The sequence below is a fragment of the Mastomys coucha genome, unplaced genomic scaffold (assembly GCF_008632895.1).
Source record: "Mastomys coucha isolate ucsf_1 unplaced genomic scaffold, UCSF_Mcou_1 pScaffold9, whole genome shotgun sequence".
In the NCBI taxonomy this organism is placed as follows: Eukaryota; Metazoa; Chordata; class Mammalia; order Rodentia; family Muridae; genus Mastomys; species Mastomys coucha.
The window spans coordinates 1,074,585-1,096,425 of record NW_022196915.1 but is presented as its reverse complement, the minus strand read 5'-3'; the positions used below and the strand labels follow the sequence as shown (position 1 = coordinate 1,096,425).

The 21,841-nt window shown below is 40.2% G+C and overlaps 1 protein-coding gene across 6 annotated transcripts in view; it reads right to left on the bottom strand.

The window, feature by feature from the left end:
- The window catches only part of Nek10 (NIMA related kinase 10), a 228,364-nt gene that overhangs the window by 54,279 nt on the left and 152,244 nt on the right, over positions 1-21,841 (bottom strand). For all 6 annotated transcript variants that reach the window (XM_031361786.1, XM_031361785.1, XM_031361787.1 and 3 more), the window contains 4 exons: positions 19,821-20,004; positions 19,647-19,733; positions 17,680-17,734; positions 2,021-2,058 (listed from right to left, as the gene is read on the bottom strand). In XM_031361786.1, coding sequence (XP_031217646.1) covers positions 2,021-2,058; positions 17,680-17,734; positions 19,647-19,733; positions 19,821-20,004 — 364 coding nt within the window. The remainder of the gene's footprint in view (positions 1-2,020; positions 2,059-17,679; positions 17,735-19,646; positions 19,734-19,820; positions 20,005-21,841) is intronic.

Sequence of the window (21,841 nt, the reverse complement as noted above, 5' to 3'; positions counted from 1 at the left end):
TATTGTTATAATATTTTATAAATTTTAAGGAATATGACAAAAAAAGATATTGTAGGTATTGAAAGGGGAGTCTCTGAGAGGATTTGGGGTACAAAAGGGAAACAAGAATGTGATTCAATTCTATTTAATTAAAATATGTTTTTAAATGTTAACAAATTCAGATAAATTGAAATCATGTAACTTTTCTCATCATAATGCAATAAAAGTTAGAAAAAGAGAAAAAAGAAAACCAAAACAAACAAACAAAAAAAGAAGTTAGACTCCAGAGAATCAAATAACCCTATTAAAAAATGGGGTACAGAGCTAAACAAAGAATTCTCAACTGAGGAATACAGAATGGCTGAGAAACACCCAAAGAAATGTTTAACATCCTTAGTCACCAAGGAAATGTAAATCAAAATGACCCTGAGATTCCACCTCACCTCAGTCAGAATGGCTAAGATCAAAAACTCAGGCGACAGTAGATGCTGGCAAGGTTATGGAGAAAGAGGAACACTCCTTCATTGCTGGTGGAACTGCAAGCTGGTACAACCACTCTGGAAATTAGTTTGGCGGTTCCTTAGGAAATTGGACATAGTACTATCAGAAGACCCAGCTATACCACTCTTATGCATATACCCAGAAGATACTCTAACATGTAATAAGAACACATGCTCCACTATGTTCATAGCAGCCTTATTTATAATACCCAGAAACTGGAAACAACCCAAATGTCCCTCAACAGAGGAATGGATACAGAAAATGTGGTACATCTACACAATGAGTACTACTCAGCTATTAAAAACAATGAATTTATGAAATTCTTAGGGAAAAGGATGATTCTGGAGAATATCATCCTGAGTGAGGTAACCCAATCACAAAAGAACACACATGGCATGCACTCTCTGATAAGTGGATATTAGTCCAGAAGCTCAGAATGCCCAAAATACAATCCACAAACCACAAGAAACTCAAGAAGAAGGAAGACCAAAGTATGGATGCTTTTGTCCCTTCTTAGGAGGTGGTACAAAATCCCCACCTAAGGAGTCGCAGAGACAAACTATGGAGCAAAGACTCAAAAAAAGACAATCCAGAGACTACTCCAGTTGGCAATCCTTCCCATATTCAATCATCAAACCCAGACACTATTGTGGATGTCAGCAAGTGCTGGCTGAGAGGTGCCTGATATAGCTGTCTCCTGAGAGGCTCTGAAAATGCCTGAGTAATACAGAAAATAGAGACTCACAACCATCCATTGGACTGCTCATAGCGTCTCCAGTGAAGGAGCTAGAGAAAGGACCCAAGGAGCTGAAGGGTTTGCAGCCCCTTAGGACAAACAACAATATGAACTAACTAGTACCCTCAGAGCTCCCAGGCACTAAACCATCAGCTAAAGAGCATACATGGTGGGACTCATGGCTCCAATAGCATACGTATAGCAGAGGATGGCCTAGTAGCCATCCTAGTAGCATACTGGATATGCTTTACATATCCAGTAGCATATGTACAGCAGAGATGGCCATCAATGGGAGGAGAAGTTCTTGGTCCTGTGAAGGTTTATGCCCCAGTGTAGGAGAATACCAGGGCCAGGAAGTGGGAGAAGGTGGGTTGGTGAGCAGGAGGAGGGGGGAGAAAACAGGGTTAGTTTTTTGTTTGTTTTTGTTTTTGATATTTTTTCGGAGGGGTAACCAGGAGAGGAGAAATCATTTGAAATGTAAATAAAGAAAATATATAATAAGAAAAGAAAAAAGATACATTAGGCTCAGCTTGTGTTCACTAGTCATGTACTTAATATCAAAATGATCTGCTGAGCACATCCATGATGGTTGGGACTGTGGAGAGTCACCACAGGCAGGCTCTGGAACTGCTACCCTGCACTAACTTGTCCTCTCCTTCCATAAGCGGACCCTGGGTATCGGGTGGCCCTTTCACAAGCAGATAGAGAGGCCACAAAGCTGAAGAGAAAGGGGGAGAGGGGTGAACTGACAAGCTCACTCACACTGGCTTTTGGGAAGGCATAACAGGGGTCAACTTGAGTTACCTGGTCTTGGTCTTGCTCCTAGTGCACCAATGAAGTCCCTGGAAAGAGATTCAGACAAGAGCCATTAGGAAAGTTCCACCTAATGATGAACAGTTACTGAGAGTTGCATTTTCCTGTATTCAGTAAAGAGAGAAATCAACATTTTGAATGTAAGATGGACTTTCTAATGGTAAATAGACATACCTTGTTCTTCCAGGGGTATATCCCCCCACACAAATATATGTGTGTATGAATATATATATATATACATATATATATATATATATATATATATATGATGAATGTGATTGGTAGAGTCTCATGTAGATCAGGCTAGCCTCAAATTCGCCGTGTAGATAAACTTTGACTGGCTGTGATTTGTGTATTGCAACAACTAATGTTAGCTTTTTATGTCTTGTATTTTCCATGATTTATCCTTATGTTGAAAAATAAAAACTAACCCCATATATTTCTGTGAGATGAAATGAATTTATATTCTAACAATTACTCTTCCATAGGGTCTCCAGTGCTGTTAAAATCTTTCCTTCTTGTCTCAAAATTTTAGATTGTCTGATCATTTTAAGTCAGTCCCAGAGCCTTCTGCTGTGTGGAGGTAGCCTTCATCCATAACAGGGACACTAATGAACAGCCTTCCCTCTTGCCCTTTGAAGTGAGATGCAAAGCCTATTTGTTAGTAGTTTTCTGCACCCTAACAGGCCACATGATGGATGCCGCACAATCCAGCAGGTACATACTGAACACCAGTGAAGAGCATGGTGGGGGTCTGCTCAGCAGCGCTAGGTGGGAGAACTCTCAGTAAGCTTGGCTGACAGTTGTCTTACTCCAACCATTTTATTTCATCACAGATTTTCAGTATTCACTTAGAGCTTGTACCTAAGTTATTATGAATAACAAAGCTGGCATGCATTTACCAACCAGTCCAGTTTAAACACTAGAAAAATCCCTGCATCTCAGTCTCACAAATGACTTCTCCCATTATTCCTTTCTACCTCCTCTTACCACTGCCTTAAAACTTTTTAAGTAGATACATTTTCAAAAAGTAAAAAGGTGAGATTAATCTTGTTTTATTTCATCAAATAGATCTGAAATATCAATATTTTAAATGAATAATATTTTATACTGTTTTACATTTAAAATAAAATGTGGTACCTCCATTGCACTTGCCACATTTTTGACTGTTCATGTCAGGACATGTGCCCGGCTACATGCACACTAAATTTTGCAGACCTTTCTATAGGTGGTGTTAGTCACCATCCTTACCCACTGCTTTAGCCAGGCCATAGAGCTGCTGTATCTGACACCTCATGGCTCTCATTGCCTAAAGGTGAATTAAAATGCAACTTCTGGAAAACCTTTATTTGTGTTTATGTATGGCTTTATAAGGCAGGTAACACATAAACTGAGTTAGCTGGATGGTCATTTCATTGTCCTAAAAGGTCTTTTATTTTGCATATTCCTATTAAGTGTATATGCAATAGGACACAGGACCTGCATCTTGGCTCAGCTGCCCCAAGTTTTGCACTGCTCTGTAGAATTGTAGATTGCTTTCTAGTAGGCTTTAAAGTGGAGGCTGGAAAGACTACTCAGTGATTAACAGCACGTAATGCTCTTGAAGAGGACCTAGGTTCTATTCCCAGAATATAAGACAGTTTATACCTACCTACAACTCTAAGTTCTGGAAGATTTAGTACCCTTTCAGGGCTTCTGTGGGCACATAAATCACAGAAGTACATAAATGCAAACACACTTTTAACAAATAAAATAAATCAACTGAGACCAGTGGGATCCAGGGACACAGGAAGCCCCACCTGGCCAGTGGCACCAGTTCCTTCCAGTCTGAGCTCGTTCCCTGAGCAGACCTTGAGCACCCAGTCCCACAACAGCCAGAAGAAGCTCAAATCTCAGGTTCTCTTGCACACCCAAGATCATGGAATCACAGGATCTCAGGAGCTTGATCATACCAGGATCTCAGGATGCCAGAGGCAGCTTGATTCCCAGGAGCTCTGACACTCCCAAGATCTCAGGATCCCAGGATCCCAGAATCACAGTATCACAGAGAAAGCTGGACTCTGAGGAGTTCTGATACAACAAGGATCACAGAAGGGACAGGATTCAATCAGAGACAGCAAGAACAGGTAGCATGAGAGGTAACCAGATGGTGAGAGGCAAGGGCAAGAGCATAAGCAACAGAAACCAAAGTTACTTGGCATCATCAGAACCCAGTTCTCTGACCATATCAAGTGCTCGATACCCTGTCACACCAGAAAAGCAAGATTAAGAGGTAAAAATCACATTGCATGATGATGATAGAGGACTTAAGGAAGGATATAAATAACTCCCTTAAAAAAAAATACAGAACACAGGTAAAATCCCTTAAAGAGGAAACATAAAAATCCCTTAAATAATTACAGGAAAACACAGCCAAACAGGTGAAGTGTCACACAGAACTCGTCTACTTCAGTTGTGTCTGTATGACAGGCCCAAAATCCTGATAATGGACCTGAGGCATACACTTCAAAAGGAGTCAGTCTCCCGAGGTAGTCAGTCACTGATATCTCCTAACTCAGATGTGCTCCAGATTGGTCTCTGCTAAAATCTGTGGAGAGATCTGTGTGCTTTCTTTATTCAGGTATAAAAGTGCCCTAAGAAATATTTTGTTATTAGCTAAAACTGAGATTAAACACTATTTCCTGGCCTCCACAGTGTTTCAATAATCCTAATAGATTTCCTAGATGTAAATTATCTTGGAAGTTTTACTAAGAAGCTGTCTTACCAGACAGGGTGTCTCAAGAGTTAGAGATAGCAGTTAGGCACTTATTATCAGAGCAGTCTCACACAAGGCAGAATTGTTTTACTAGCCAGAAAGAAGTTTTAGGGCTTCTGTCACTAATTATCTATGTTACGGCCCAGGAATGCTAGTATACGACCTTCAGGTACTTGCCTCAGATGGACCCAGAGAATTTATCTTGGGGCTACCAAAATAGCCCAAGAAGAAGGATACCACTGCTCCTCCACCTTCCATCTGGCTGCTTGTTCTCACTGACCTTGATGTATCCATCTCCTGCCTACATGACTTCTGTCATTTGCCCTGTTTTCTATATACTATATAAGCCTGATTTCTACTTTGTACAAATTGCATTCAGTGACCACACTCCCTTGTGTTGTGTCTGTTTGTCAATCGCTGAATTCCTTGCCCACCAGGCCAGAACTTTTATCACCCCGTGGAACAAGGGGTCCCCGAAGCAACCCAGTCTGTGGCAGTGAAGGAATTGGACAAAATCATCCAGGATCTAAAAATGGAAGTAGAAACAACTAAGAAATCACAAAGAGAGACAACTCTGGAGATAGAAAACCTTGGAAAGAAGTCAAGAGCCATAGATGCAAGCATCACCAACAGAATACAAGAGATAGAAGAAAGAATCTCAGGGGCAGAAGATAACATAGAAAACATTGACATAACAGTCAAAGAAAATGTTAAATGCAAAAAACTCCTAATCCAAAACATCCAGGAAATCCAGGACACAAAGAGAAGACCAAACCTAAGGATACTAGGTATAGAAGAGAGTGAAGATTTCCTACTTAAAGGGCCAGTAAATATCTTTAACAAAATTATAGAAGAAAACTTCCCTGACCTAAAAGAAGAGATGCTCATGAACATACAAGAAGCCTACAGAACTCCAAATAGTTTGGACCAGAAAAGAAATTCCTCCCGTCACATAACAATCAAAACACCAAATGCAGAAAACAAAAAAAAGAACATTAAAAGCAGTGAAGTAAAAAGGTCAAGTAACATATAAAGGCAGACCTAACAGAATTACACCAGACTATAAAAGTCAGACTATCTTCTGACTATAAAAGCCAGAAGATCCTGGGCAGATGTCATACAGACCCTAAGAGATCATAAATGCCAGCCCAGGCTACTATACCCAGCAAAATTCTCAATTAACATAGACAGAAAGACCAAGTTTACATAATATCTTTCCATAAATCAAGTCCTGCAAAGGATAATAGATGGAAAACACCAAAACAAGAAAGTAAACTACATCCTAGAAAAAACAAGAAAGTAATCTTCTTTCAACAAACCAAAAAGAAAATAGCCACATAAACATAATTCCACATCCAACAAAGATAACAGGAAGCAACCATCACTTTTCTTTAATATTTCTTAATATCAATGAACTCAGTTCCCCAATAAAAATACATAGACTAACAGACTGGATATGAAAATAGGACCCAACATTTTGCTGCATACAAGAAACGCACCTCAGTGACAAAGACAGAAACCACCTCAGAGTAAAAGGCTGGAAAATAATGTTTCAGGTAAATAGTCCCAAGAAACAAGCTGAAGTAGTCATTCTAATATCAAATAAAATTGACTTTCAACCTAAAATTATCAAAAAAGATAAGGAAGGACATTTCATACTCATCAAAGGAAAAATCTACCAATATGAACTCTCAATTTTGAACACCTATGCTCCAAATGCAAGGGCACCCACATTCATAAAAGAAACATTACTAAAGTTCAAATCATACATTGTGTCTCACACAATAATAGTGGGAAACTTCAACACCCTACTCTCAGCAATACATAGATCATGGAAACAGAAACTAAACAGAGACACGGTGAAACTAACAGAAGTTATGAACCAAATGGATTTAACAGATATCTATAGAACATTTCATCCTAAAACAAAATAATATACCTTCTTCTCAGCACCTCATGGTACCTTCTCCAAAACTGACCATATAATTGGTCACAAATAAGGCCTCAACAGATACAAGAAGATTGAAATAATCCTATGCATCTTATCAGATCACCATGGACTAAGCCTGGTCTTCAATAACAAGAAAAACAATTGAAAGTCCACATACATGTGGAAACTGAACAATGTTCTACTCAATGATAACTTGGTCAGGAAGAAATTAAAGACTTTTTAGAATTTAATGAAAAGGAAGACACATCATACCAAAACTTATGGGACACAATGAAAGCAGTGCTAAGAGGAAAATTCATAGCTCCAAGTGCTTCTAAAAAGAAACTGGAGAGAGCATACACTGGCAGGTTAACAGCATACCTGAAAGCTCTAGAACAAAAAGAAACAAATACACCAAAGTGGAGTAGATGGCAGGAAATATACTCGGGGCTGAAATCAACCAAGTGGAAATAAACAGAACTATACAAAGAATCAACAAAAACAGGAGCTGGTTCTTTGAGAAAATCAACAAGATAGATAAAACCTTAGACTAAGCAGAGGGCACAGAGACAGTATCCAAACTAACAACAGAAATGAGGTGAGGAAGACACAACATTTGCCTCAACACGGAGAGTAAGTGGGACCAGTGGGACCCAGGCAAACAGGAACTCTGCCAGCCCCGTGGCACTGGTACCTTGCAGTCTGTCTGGGCCGCTGCCCTGAGCAGACCTTGGGCATAAACTCCACAGCCACTCCCACAACACCCAGAGGTGGCTCCCCTCCCAGGAACTCTGATATGCCCAGGATCAGAGGATCGGAGGTGAGGAGGACACATCTGTACCAACACTGGTAGCATCTGGGACCTATGGGACACAGGCACACAGGAACTCTGCCAGCTCAGAGCCTCAGGTTGCTTCCAGTCTGTCTGGGGCAGTGCCCTGAGCAGACCTTGAGCAAAACTATACCCTAAAAGAAGGAAGAAAGTAATCTTTCAGGAAACCCACACAAACTTAATTCCACCTCTTATAACAAAAACAACAGGAAGTAACAATTACTTTTTCTTAATATCTTAATATAAAAATTAAAATTACCAATATATCCTGATCGATTGAAATCCAAAAATATGAGGAATTAGAAGTGTGTTGACTGTCATCCAGTAGTCTAATTTGGTAATTGGAGAAATAGATTCAATATTGTACAATCCATATACACTTTCTGCTTGTTTGTACATGACAGTGTCTTGCTGTGTATCACATAATGATCTTGAAATCATGTTTCTCGAATCTCAGCCTCTCTATTAGTAGCATTGTTTACTTCCTGTTTTTTTACTATATTATATATAATATATATTTTATACTATATTATATATAGTATATATATATATATGTTATATATATTTCAAAAGTATAGCCAAAAGAAACATAGACAATTAATTTGGGAGGTGGTTTGTAAGAGAACAAAGAGTGAGACTGAGTGCTTTGTTTGATATTTGTAACTCTTGTATCAAGTTTGAAGAAGAGGACTTTATAAGTTACTCTTTCTCTGAGATGAATGCTTTTCCAAATTATCACAGCCAATGAACCAGATTCTTACCCTCACCTAATGTCTGTGCCACCCTCTAAGCAGAACCACTGTTCATTGAAACAGTTGGTGAATAACTTTATGGATGGACCATTTTTTTTAGTTTAAAATTGATTTTTTTATTAGGTATTGTCTTTATTTACATGTTATATGATTTCTCCTTTCCCAGTTTCCCCTAAAAAAACAAACAAACAAAAAAGCAAAAACAAAAAACAACAAGAACAAACCCCTGTTGCCTCCCCCATCCCCCTGCTTGCTACCCCACCTTCTCCCACTTATTGACCCTGGCATTTCCCTACACTGGGGCACAGAACCTTCACAGGGCCAAGGGCCTCTCCTCCCATTGATGACCAACTTTGCAATCCTCTACTATACACATGCTGCCAGAACGATCAGTCCCAACATGTATACTCCTTGGTTGGTGGTTGAGTCCCTGGGAGCTCTGAGGATACTAGTTAGTTCATATTGTTATTCGTCCTAAGGGGCTGCAAACCCTCCTTTGGTCCTTTCTCTAACTCCTTCATTGGGGACTCTGTACTCAGTTCAATGGGTGGCTGTGAGCCTCTACTTCTGTATTAGTCAGGTACTGTCAGAGCCTCTCAGGAGACAGCTATATCAGGCTGGATTGTCCTTCCTTCAATCTCTGCTCCATAGTTAATCTCTGCAACTCCTTTCGTGGGTATTTTGTTCCCCCTTTTAAGAAGGAATGAAACATCCACCTTTTGGTCTTCCTTCTTCTTGAGTTTCTTGTGGTTTGTGGGTTGTTCTTCCTGTATTCCGAACTTCTGGGCTAATAACCACTTATCAGAGAGTGTATACCATGTGTGTTCTTTTGTGATTGGGTTACCTCACTCAGGATGATATTCTCCAGTGGATAAACTATCTTAATACACACACCATTTCTTAAATGAATGCAACCTGTTCTCTGTGGGCTGAGAATAAAGACACTCACTCAAGCCAAATAGCTTTGACCATAGCAGGAAGTTTGTATCAAAATATCATGCCTACAATTCATTCCTTGGTGCAGCAGAACTGTCAACTCTCAGCTTAGCTATGATGGAGGTAAAAATCCTTTGGTGATGTGAGGGTCATTGAAGTGTACAGCCTTATTACAATGAAATCCAGTATCTAAAAATTGTTCTTATTTTGGGCTTGTAGCACAGTAAGAGCCAAGATTTTAAGCTCTATTAAATACAAAACAAACAAACAAAAAGACTTTATAGGCTTATGTTCATCTAAAAAAATACTAGTAGTGATGTATTATTTTAAAATATACAGTTAATATATTTGGAGTTATTTAAAATTTATATTGAGAAAACATATGTATTTTCAGTATTGCTGTAGATAAGCATCTACATAAGACTTTTAAATTGATGTTGTTTTATATCAAACAACTTTTATAATACTTATTTTTATTGTTATAATATTTTATAAATTTTAAATAATGTGACCAAAAAAGGTATTATAGGTATTGAAGAGGGGTCTCTGGGAGAAGTTGGGGTACAAAAGGAAAACAAGAATGTGAATTAATTCTATTTACTTAAAATATGTTTTTAAATGTTAACAAATTCAGATAAATTTAAATCATGTATCTTTTCTCATCATAATGCAATAAAACATAAATCAATTAAAAAATGAAATAAAATACTATTATTAGATGGGTTTAGATTAAAAAAAGAAAAAAACAAAATCAGAATTGAAAAGGGAGACATAACAACAGAAACTGAGGAAATCTAAAAAAACAAAAATCATCAGATCCTACTACAAATGGCTATACTCAACAAAACTGGAAAATGTGGATGAAATGGACAATTTTCTAGACAGATACTAGGTATCAAGGTTAAATCAGGATGAGACAAACTATCTAAACAGTCTGATAACCCCTAAAACAATAGAAACAGTCATTAATAGTCTCCCAAACAAAAAAACAAACAAACAAAAAAAACAGGACCAGAAGGGTTTAGTGCAGAGTTCTATCAGACCTTCAAAGAAGACCTAATGCCAATGCTCTTCAAACTATTCCATAAAAATAGAAAAAGAAGGAACTCTACCAAATTCATTATATGAAGCCACAATTACTCTAATACCTAAACCACACAAAGACCCAACAAAGAAAGAGAACTTCAGACCAATTTCCCTTATGAATGTCGATGCAAAAACACTCAATAAAATTCTCACAAACCAAATCTAAGAACACAACAATAGAATCATTCACCATGATCAAGTAGACTTCATCCTAGGGATGCAAGGGTGTTTCATTATACAGAAATTCATCAACTTAATCCACTATATAAATAAATAAATCCAAAGAAAAAAAGCTACATGAATATTTCGTTAAACGTTGAAAAAAGCATTTGACAAAATTCAACATCCTTTCATGTTAAAAGTCTTGGAAAGATCAGGAATTCAAGGCCCATACCTAAACATAGTAAAAGCAATATACAGCAAACCAGTAGCCAACCTCAAACTAAATGGAGAGAAACTTGAAGCAATCTCACTAAATTCCAGGACTAGATAAGGCTGCCCTCTTTCTCCATACCTATTCAATAAAGTACTTGAAGTTCTAGTTAGAGCAATTAGACAACAAAAGGAGGTCAAAGAGATACAAATTGGAAATGAAGAAGTCAAAATATCACTATTTGCAGATGATAAGATAGTATCCACTACAGACCTCCTTCAGCTAATAAACAACTTCAGCAAAGTGGTTGGATATAAAAGGAATTCAAAAAATCAGTAGCCTTCCTCTACTCAAAGGCTAAACAGGCTGAGAAAGAAATTAGGGGAAACCCTTCACAATAGTCACAAATAATATAAAGTATCTTGGTGTGACTCTAACCAAGCAAGTGAAAGATCTGTATGACAAGAATTTCAAGTCTCTGAAGAAAGAAATCAAAGAAGATCTCAGAAGATGGAAAGATCTCTCATGCTCATGGATTAACAGGATTAATACAGTAAAAATAGCCATCTTTCTGAAAGCAATGTACTCAATGCAATCCCATTAAAATTCCAACTCAATTCTTCATAGAGTTAGACAGAGTAATTTGCAAATTCATTTAGAATAACAGAAAACTCAGAATAGCAAAAACTCTTCTCAACAACAAAAGAACTTCTGGGGAATCACTATCTCTGACATCAAGCTGTACTACAGAGCAATAGCAATTAAAAAAAAACCAACCTGTATGGTATTGATATAGTGACAGGCAGGAAGATCAATGAAATAGAATTGAAGACCCAGAAATGAACCCACACATCTATGTTCACTTGATCTTTGAGAATAAATTAAAACCATTCATGGAAAAAGGATAGCATTGTTAACAAATGGTGCAAGTTCAACTGGATGCCATCTTGTAGAAGAATGCAAATTAATCCATTCTTATCTCCTTGGACAAAGCTCAAGTCCAAGCTGATCAAGAACCTCCACATAAAACCAGACACACTAAAACTAACAGAGGATAAAGTGGGGAAGAGCCTTGAACACATGGGCACAGTGGAAACTTTCCTGAACAGAACACCAGTGACTACTTATGCTCTAAGATTAAGAATCAACAAATGGGACCTCATAAAATTGCAAAGCTTCTGTAAGGCAAAGGACACTGTCCCACAGGACAAAACAGCGACCAACAAATTGGGAAAAGATCTTTACCAATCCGAAAGAGGGCTAATATCCAATATATACAAAGAATTCAAGAAGTTAGACTCCAGAGAACCAAACAACCCTATTAAAAATGGGGTACGAAGCTAAACAAAGAATTCTCAACTGAGGAATGGCTGATAAGCACCTAAAGAAATGTTCAACATCCTTAGTCATCAGGAAAATGCAAATCAAAACAATCCTGAGATTTCACATCACACCAGTCAGAATGGCTAAGATCAAAAACTCAGGTGACAGCAGATGCTGATGAGAATGTGGAGAAAGAGGAACACTACTCCTCCATTGTTGGTGGGATTGTAAGCTGGTACAACCACTCTGGAAATAAGTTTGACAGTTCCTCAGAAAATTTGTTGTAGTATTACCTGAGGACCCAGCTATATGACTCCTGGGCATATACCCAGAAAATTCTCCAACATATAACAAGGACACATGCTTCACTATTTTCATAGCGGCCTTATTTATAATAGCCAGAGCTGGAAAGAACCCAGATGCCTTCTAACAGAGGAATGGATACAGAAAATGTGGTACGTTTACCCAATGGAGTACTACTCAGCTATTAAAAAACAATAAATTTATGAAATTCTTAGGTAAATGGATGGATCTAGAGGATATCATCCTGAGTGAGGTAACACAGTCACAAAAGAACATACATAGTATGCATTCACTGATAAGTGGATATTAGCCCAAAATCTGGGAATACCCAAGATATAATTCACAGACTACATGAAGGTCAAGAAGATGGAAAACCTAAGTGTGGGTGCTTTGGTCCTTCTTAGAACAAAAACTCACAGGAGCAAATCCGGAGACAAAGTGTAGAGCCGCTCAGAGACTGCCCTACTTGGGGGTCCAAACCATATATAGTCACCAAACCCAGACACTATTGTGGATGCCAAGAAATGCATGCTGACAGGAGCCTGATATAGCTGTCTCCTGGGAGGCTTTGCCAGAGCCTGACAAATACAGAGGCTCACAGCCAACAATTGGACTGATCTCAGGGTCCTCCATGGAGGAGTTACAGAAAGGACTGAAGGAACTGAAGGGGTTTGTAACCCCATAGGAAGAAGAACAATATCAACCAACCAGAACCCCTAGAGCTTCAGGGACTAAACTATCAACCAAAGAGTACACATGGATGGGCTCATGGCTCCAACTGCATATATAGCAGAGCATGTCCTTGTTGGGCATCAATGGGAGGAGAGACCCTTGGTCCTGTGAAAGCTTGATGCCCCAGTGTAGGGGAATGTGAGGGTGGGGAGGCAAGAGGGTAGGTGGTGGAACACCCTCATAGAAGTAAGGAGGTATGGCATAGGGTGTTTCAGGGCAGAACCTGGAAAGAGGATTATATTTGAAGTGTAAATAAAGAAAATATACAATTAAAAAAATAAGAATAATAAAATAAATCTTAAAAAAATAAGCATTCTGGAATGTTCACATAAACATCACACCCACATATAGACACACACACACACACACACACACACACACACACAAATATACATTCACTGTTTCCTTGGAGGCCCTGTGCTACACACCAGTAATGAATAGAAACCATCCTCATAGCCTCAGAGCTTCTGAGGTTACTGTGCAGTAAGAAGAAAAACCATTAGTTTCTTCAAAGATAAATCATCAGTCACAAAGATGGACAGTCATTTGAAACTCCAGAAAAAGGCATATATCCACTGTGAATAGAAGCCATGGCAATGCACAGCAATAGATGGACAGATGGTGGAAATGATACAGAGCCTGAGGAAATTCTAGACTGAAGCACACAGAATGCTGATGACCTATGGAGCTTTGTGATTCCAGATGATGACATTCCCACAATAGCTCAAGCTGTTCACAGGGATGATTTAACATGGAGAAGTTTCAGACATATTTTCTGGTGAGAAGACTTAGCATATTGAAGAGCCTATCTAATGAAAGTTTTAAAATTGGCACAAATAGCTCCTGAAGCTGGCAACAGTAACAGTGTTTTAGAGGCTGAAAGGACACTGAAGCCTATGACCTCTACCTTTCTTTGGATCCAGCATAGCCTGGTCGTATGCCTTGAAGAGTCTGAAGTGATGAGTGGAGATTTACTCTGCAAGTCCACCCACTCCCGTCAGCTGTAAGGCAGAGAATACAGCCAAATTCTGTGTTTTTTTAAAATAGATTTTATTCTGAATTGATGCAAGCACAGTGTGAATTGGTTTGGTAATTATTTTGTCAGAAAAGTGTGAATTACTTGGATAATTATTTTGTCATTAAAATCCAGGCCATGAAATAGATAATGCTCTAAAATTTTCTCTCAAGGAAATCCTTGAACTACATCATCAAAAATGAGAAGCTTGGCTTACAACACTGAGAACATGTCCTGTGAGGTTACTGCAACCATGACATACAAAGTAGCTAGAATTCTCAACATTCATCACTATGACAGCTGTGACAGGGGACTTGATAGGGGTTGGGCGCTTGTGTTTAGTCAAGGTCTTCACCCGCTGCAGTGTTAACAGAGCTGGTCTCTCTGTGAGGAGTTGGGACCAGACTTCCAGTGTTCCCTTCAGATTGCACTGATAAATGAAGGCAAACAAGCAAAAAGCAGGCAATCTTAGAACTGCCATAGAAGAGGAACACTGCTCTCACAGCTGCATAGTACTGTTTACTTCATGTAGCTAGGAAGCCTGCTGGATGGTGACACTGGCCGATGCCTGGTTCGTTTGGGAAGAGTTGAGGGAGCACACACATTAAATAAAAGCAAAATGAGACCCAGATTATTAATGAGAAGAGGACACAGAGTAGCCACAAGTAGATGGTGAGATGGCTGCTGGGAGAGAAGGATCATGGGTACTGAGACAGCACGAGGGCCCTTGTGGTCACATCAGTGATGCTGCGTGGTCAGAAACCTCTGCAGCCATTTCTCTTCATGTAAACTGGAGTCAGGAGCACACCCTCTAATGGAATCATGCTCACAAAGAAGGTATTCACTGCAGGAGTCTCTGACACTGCAAACATCCGGTGTTTCAGAGCAGCCAGCCAACTACACCCTGTTGCCTTGGCAACAGAAGACAAGTAGGTATGGAGAAATCCTGTTGCCTAAGTAACAGAATTTAAAAAAAAAAAGTGGGCCTTCATCTGTGGCTAACACTAAATTAACTCAAGAAAGTGAACAAGATTTCAACCCTTTACAGTAAGAAACTCAGAAATCGCAAGGAGATAATTCATCAATATACTAATAGAAGCAAGCAACAAACATCTGTGGATCAGTATCTGCATGCAACATACTGTACCAGGCGAGTAAAGGAAGAGCCCACACACACAGTTCGGACTAAGCCTGGCATACTGTAATAAATGACCATAATATGAGAAGATGATTTGGTTTTTTTGAGACGGGGTTCTTGTTACATTGCCCAAGCTAGTATTGAACTCATGGTTCCTACAAATCTTCCTGCTTCTATCTGGGGTGATCAAATATGAGAATTTCTTGTCTAAGGATGCTCTCTGTTTAACCACAGCCACAGTCTCCTTGTCACCTCCTCACTGGGTGATGCTGGCTACAGAAAAGCCAAAAGTATCTACAGGGTTGACTTTTCTATTTTTACTCTAGAATGTAGTATCGTGGTCTTCCTTTATATTTAAAGTTATCATCTGCTTTCTACATATTTTAGAAGGTTAATTCACTTTTCACACTAATACACTAAGAAGCTGAGGAAAATCCTAAGCAAAATAAATCAAGAAGAATGTTAGCTTTACCTAATGCCTATAAGAGAAATAGAAAATCTAGTTTGGAGTTATTGCATTTTAACTCAGAAAAGCCACTCGAACCATCTGGAAAAGAGTAAAGAATGCTTTGATTTCTTTCCCCCTGCTTTATGGGACAGGCCTGTTTGCTCTGCCCCAGCCACAGCCACAGCCCCACCCCACCCTGGTCTGCCTTGTGTCACTTTGCCCAGTCTGTACTGTAGCTACAGTGAAAACTGTGCCTCCTGGCGGCTTGTTACACAGCACATCGCACGTGTGACACAGATATGACATGGGCTTTAAGGACAGTTCTCACCCACCTTGGAACAGGGTTTTGGAAGCTTTGATGTTTTGGCCACTTGTGTTCACAGACTCGTAAGTACACGGTAAAGACATGACTGCACAGTGTCCCTGTATCTGGATGTCCTTCTACCCACTAACTCTGATTTATACAATTTGTTATAAGACACTTAACTAATTTCTAGATTTTATAGAAAAAAAAATCCTCTCAAGATATAAAATATGCGGGGGTTTTTTGTTCATGGTTTTTTTTTTGTGTGTGATTGTTATTTTCAAAGGGCTAGATGCAAATAGAACTATACAAATGAGGAGAGTTCCCATGGATCCTTCTAGAAATCAAGATTAGAATTATTTGGCACTTTCAAGATGTCTGAATTTATCTGGTTAGAAATTTCTGGGGTTTGTTTTTGTTTGTTTTTGTTTTTTTGTTTTTTTGTTTTTTGTTTTTTGTTTTTGTTTTTATGTAAAAGCCTCCTAACTGGGGCGTCCAGCTGTATGTCAGAATTTGACTGTACTGCTGGCTGGTGGTACCAGTGCTTAGGTGTACTTCAGCATTAAGGATGCTCTGGCTTCTGAACATCCCTCTGCTATCTGCTCATCTTTCTCAGCCTCTTATAGAATGCTTCTGGACGAAAGTATTCCTAATTTAGGCCATCTTCTGTACAGTGACCCAGAACAATTTCTCATAAATGAACTCTTCTCTATTTGACCATCTCAACTGTATGGGTTTCTCTCTACAAACAGAAATCTGGTGCTCTGCAAACCACCACCACCCCCATATCGGGTGCTATCTCTTTGAAATTAATCACCACTGATTACGTCTTCCCTGTAGACTGCCTCTCTATAGGCATACCCTGAAGTTATGTTTAATACCAGGAGGCTTGTTCCCAGAAGCTAACTGCTCCCCTCCCCCACCACTCCGCATGTTCTGCAACTATTTCTGCCTCTAGAGCTTCTGAGACTACTACAGTCAGCCTTTGAGGTCCCCTCCATCCTCACCCAATCCACCCAAACTGTTCTCCTAACTATCATGGGACTCGTAAGGGTCAAATCTAATACTTCAGTTTTAGTTCTTACCCTAAGAGGTTACTGTCACAGAGACAACTGATGTCCCTTAACAATGCCTTCTTTCTCTTAAAAAAGGATGCATACATATGATATAAATCAGATATCATATACATCATGTATATGGTTTTGTGTGTGTGTGTGTGTGTGTGTGTGTGTGTGTGTGTGTGTGTGTAATCACTGTCCTCGGTTGGGTGTGACTGTATAAAGGAGTTCTGCCTTTATATGTGAGCAGGAGTCACAAGCACACTATGGGGTTGGGGGAGATCCTCAGGAGGAAGTGTGTGTCCCTCACCTTGCCCACATGTGCCAGGGACTGAGTCACAAATCCCTGTCTTAAGGACCCATTGTCTCAGGTGCCCTCACTGAGCATGGTTATTCCATTGTCTTGGTTCAGTGTATGCTCAGAGACTAGATGTTTGGATGTCACAGAACCAGAAGGCAGAGTACAGTGCCCATGCTGAGGCTTAGCACCCTTCCACACACTAAGAAGCCATAGGTGCTAGCTCTAGGAGGCAGAAACTAACAGTTGCCTATGTCCACATGCCCACGGTGACTTCTGCTAGTCATGGGGCAACTTAGCTCCAAGTGGCTCAGCGCTTCCTGGAATAAACACACTTCTAAGTCCACTGCTCCTCAAAACAACCTACCTCGCCTGTGAGTGCCGTTCTCTTCCCGAAGCACTGAAACTCCTCTTTAAAATGCCTAAAGCAAGAAAACAGAAATAACCATAAATTACTGCTGCAGAAACTGGCTTTTATTGTCATTGTGTACTGCTTTTTTCCAGTGCTGGAGAGAGAGTCCAGGTCCAGTGTACACGAGGCCAGAAGCCGGTGCTCAGCTACAAGCTGCATTGTGGCCTTGACACGCCCCCCTTTTTTTTAAAGGGCAGAGGTTCTACTGTTCTGGCAATTTCCCTTCACTGTAATGACCACTTTTCTTCTTGACAGTATTAGCTCAAATATAATGTTAAAAATTACTATGTACTTGGTCAGTTCTCTCTTGGCAGGTTTTCTTCAGTGTAACCACCATTACTATGCACTTGATCTGTTATTGTAAGGTGTCTTCCTTCCAAAGGAAAGTTGCTAAACAGAAGTTTGTATTCGACACAACAGCATGCCTGCATCACTTTCACCCTTGAGCCTGTGTGCAGACATCTCCATGTTAAGGTCTGCCTCTCTTGCTGCCTCCCCACTGCACATCCCCAGCACTGTTCTAAACACCAGCATGCTCATCACCAGAACAAGGAAGTGCTTTAGAATGCACTGCACATTTACATGCATGAAGAGTTTCTCTTGCCTGGTGCCCATCATTACCCAAATACAAACCAAGGCACTTTATCTCCTAGGAAAGAACTTTGAGAGGATATAGAGCAAAGAATTGGGCATGGTGATTGTTCCAGAAAATCTGTAAGATCCAGTCAACATTTTGATAGTCATTATGTACAGAGAAGACAAAGAATGCAGCTAAGTCCTTGGCACTCCACATGGATCTTCAGGAAAGCTATTTTCTGTCTGCATTCCTGGGGTTTTCATAATATAACCACTGAGGAGACAGAAATTATTTTTACTTTGCTTATTTTAAAGTATCTCTAAAGATATTTAAAGTATCTCTAGTTAGAAAACTTAAATCTAGTTAACATACTCTTCTGAGATGTTTTTATCTTTTTCTCCATTTCTATTTTAACATTTCTTTCAGTTTCATGTCTGCCAAGTTGACTTGATCCTATTTTTCTGTAGTCTTTAAATCCTATCTAAATATATCACTTTATTTTCTTTCCTACTCGTCAATATGTTTTTAAATATTTATTATTGTTTCAATTTAAAACTAATTTTGGCTAGATTTATGTATTATATTTTTCATGGTCCTAGACGGTTAAGATATTGATTTTACTTAAATGCACTAAACATCTCACTTATGCTTGCTTTCATTCATCAACTTTATGCATTCTAGAGTCACCTGGAAAGAGAGTCTCAGATAAGCCTGTGGGCATGCCAGTGAGGGATTTTCTTAATTGAGTAAACAAGGTATGCCTGTTGTGGATGGCACATTCCCTGGATTTGACCCTGGACTGTGTGAGTATAAAAAGTAGACTGAGCACCAGCAGCATGCACACATTCACGTCTCTCTGCTCTTAGCTGCGGGTGTGATGTGACTGAAGTCCCTGCCTCCTTGACTCCCTGCTATGATGGATGGTAACCTGGAGCTATGAGCTAAAATAAACCCTTCCTCCTGTAAGTTGCTTTTGCAGCATTTTATCACAGTAACAGAAATGCAAACAGAGCAGTGAGTATGAATAAAACTGTACAAAAGTTAGTCTCCACCATGACTAATTTCTCTCCTAAGTTTCTGGTTCTTCTAACCCACAGCCTGATAAAATGCCACACCCATCACTCCTAAGGTGGTTTGGCTGTCCGTAGTCTCACTGTTTCAGCTCCCTAGTCACAGTCTACATTGGCTGGTGAAATGAAAAAGCACCCCTTTGCCTGATGTCTGGCCTCTGACTCTATGCAGGAGTGCTACACCTGAGACAGGAGCCATAGACTCCATCGACCCCTCACTACCATGACCCCACTCACTGCAGTCACACAAGGGCAGCCTTGTACATCAAGCTTACTGAATGTAGACTCCTTTAGAGGGCTTGAGCTGGAGCTGCTGCAGTTGTCCGAGACGTCCAGCTCATCGTCTAGCTCAGAATACAGATCTACACGTGGAACAGAAGAAGAGGGTGAGCCTAGTAGCAGAAGGTCCCGCTTCCTTCCTGCCCGCCCCTTGCTCGAAGCACACCTACCTTTCTCCACACTCTCCAGCTGGAAGTTGTCCTCTGACAGCACCTCCTCACAGACCCTGTCCTCCTCCTTCCCGCAGGGGTTGTGGCAGCCCTCTCCAGGTAGCTCTGCACTCTCCGAAAGCTCACTTTTCAGGCTGGCTGCCCCACTGCTGCTGCTGCTCAGGCTTGCCTTCTCAAAGGTCTCCTGGTAGGAGAATGGTGTTAAGCAACTCATCTTCTCTTTCCTCTGCAGCAACCAACACTCTACGAGCATGTAGGCATAAGATATCATTGCAAACTTAATGCAAAAGTGATATCTTCCACCATGGAGCCCATTTAACCCATAACAAGAAGTAAATCTAAAAATCAACCATCTGACAAAAAAAAAAAAAAAAAAAAAAAATGGAGGCAAGAGTGTCCATAACAGAGGCCTGTGAGAACTGGCAAATTAACCATATCTCTGAGGAACAGAGCTCATGGGCTACTTTACCAGAAACTTCTCCCCTTTGAGCCTTTCCTCAAGTATTTGCAAGAGCATCTGCTCAGCCCCATATCACTTAAGAAGTTTTCCAAAGATCATTAGTAGCAATCAAGAGCTGCTTGGACTGTTGGCTAAAGTTCACCAACAGAGGTATGATATAGAACAGGGGCACAAATGAAGAAGCCATGAAAAAGGACAGGCTCTAGGCAGAAGAGTAAGGACAGATGCTGTGACACTGGTGACCTGTCAGATGTTGTTCTCATGAGTCTATCATTGCTTAGTTCCTAGGATGCCCAAAGTGAAGTAAGCTTTCTTGTAAGGCTGGTATATATTTGCCTACTTATTTTTTCACAGATTTTCCTACAACTCAAGCACTGCTCTCCAGTTCAAGGAGCAGGCAGTTCAGAATCCATTGATGCCAAAATTTGTACACGAAGAAAACTCAAGATCTCATGATATATGATTAGTAAATCTACGGTAGTATCGTTATCTCAGCAGGACATGTGTGCACTGCAAGCTGCCTGTCCAGCAGGACATGTATGCACTGCAGCCTGCCTGTCCAGCAGGACATGTGTGCACTGCAGGCTGCCTGCCCAGCAGGACATGTGTGCACTGTAGCCTGCCTGCCCAGCAGGACATGTGTGCACTGTAGCCTGCCTGCCCAGCAGGACATGTGTGCACTGCAGCCTGCCTGCCCAGCAGGACATGTGTGCACTGCAGCCTGCCTGCCCAGCAGGACATGTGTGCACTGCAGGCTGCCTGCCCAGCAGGACATGTGTGCACTGAAAACTGCCTGCCCAGCAGGACATGTGTGCACTGCAGCCTGCCTGCCCAGCAGGACATGTGTGCACTGCAGCCTGCCTGCCCAGTTGCTGTCTATTATACCTTGGGATGTTTTCAGCAATCTCTTCCTCAGGTTCATCAACTTTTATTTTGTAGAAACTAATATGTGAGTTAAAGAAACACATTTCTAATTGGATTTTCTGTAACCAGTCTTCCAGCCAGTGTCCATGATGCTTCGATGAGCCTGGATTAATTCCTCCACTGCTTAAGAGATTCCAACATCTCTATTCTGCCCATATCTAGTTCCTGATTCCAAACCTAAGACCACCTTCTAAGACCCAAAATTTTACTCAACATTCTCTGTACTGGCCTCTTTTTCTTCCTCTAAACAAACACACAAAATTCTGCTTCTTCAAACTTTCCTCAACTGCTATCCAGGAGAAAATGTCCTCAAAATCAACACCTTACTTTTAGCTTTGTGCTTGTGACCACATCAATGTAAGTAAGCTGTCACCCCCTACTGCACTGTAAAGACCAACACTCAGCATTTCAGACCGTTCTAAATATGTGTCGATACTGAGAAGAGGGTCGGGGTGTAGATGAAGGGTAGAGTTTCTGTTTATCATGATCAAGGTACTCGGTACAATCCATAATATGATAGCACACATTGAGACCTTTTCTTACGGCATCAGTGCAATTAGATGTGAAGATCTGAAAATCTTGCAGCAATGGGTTTTATCTGTGGCCATGGATAGAGAGGGAGGACCAATAAAAAAAA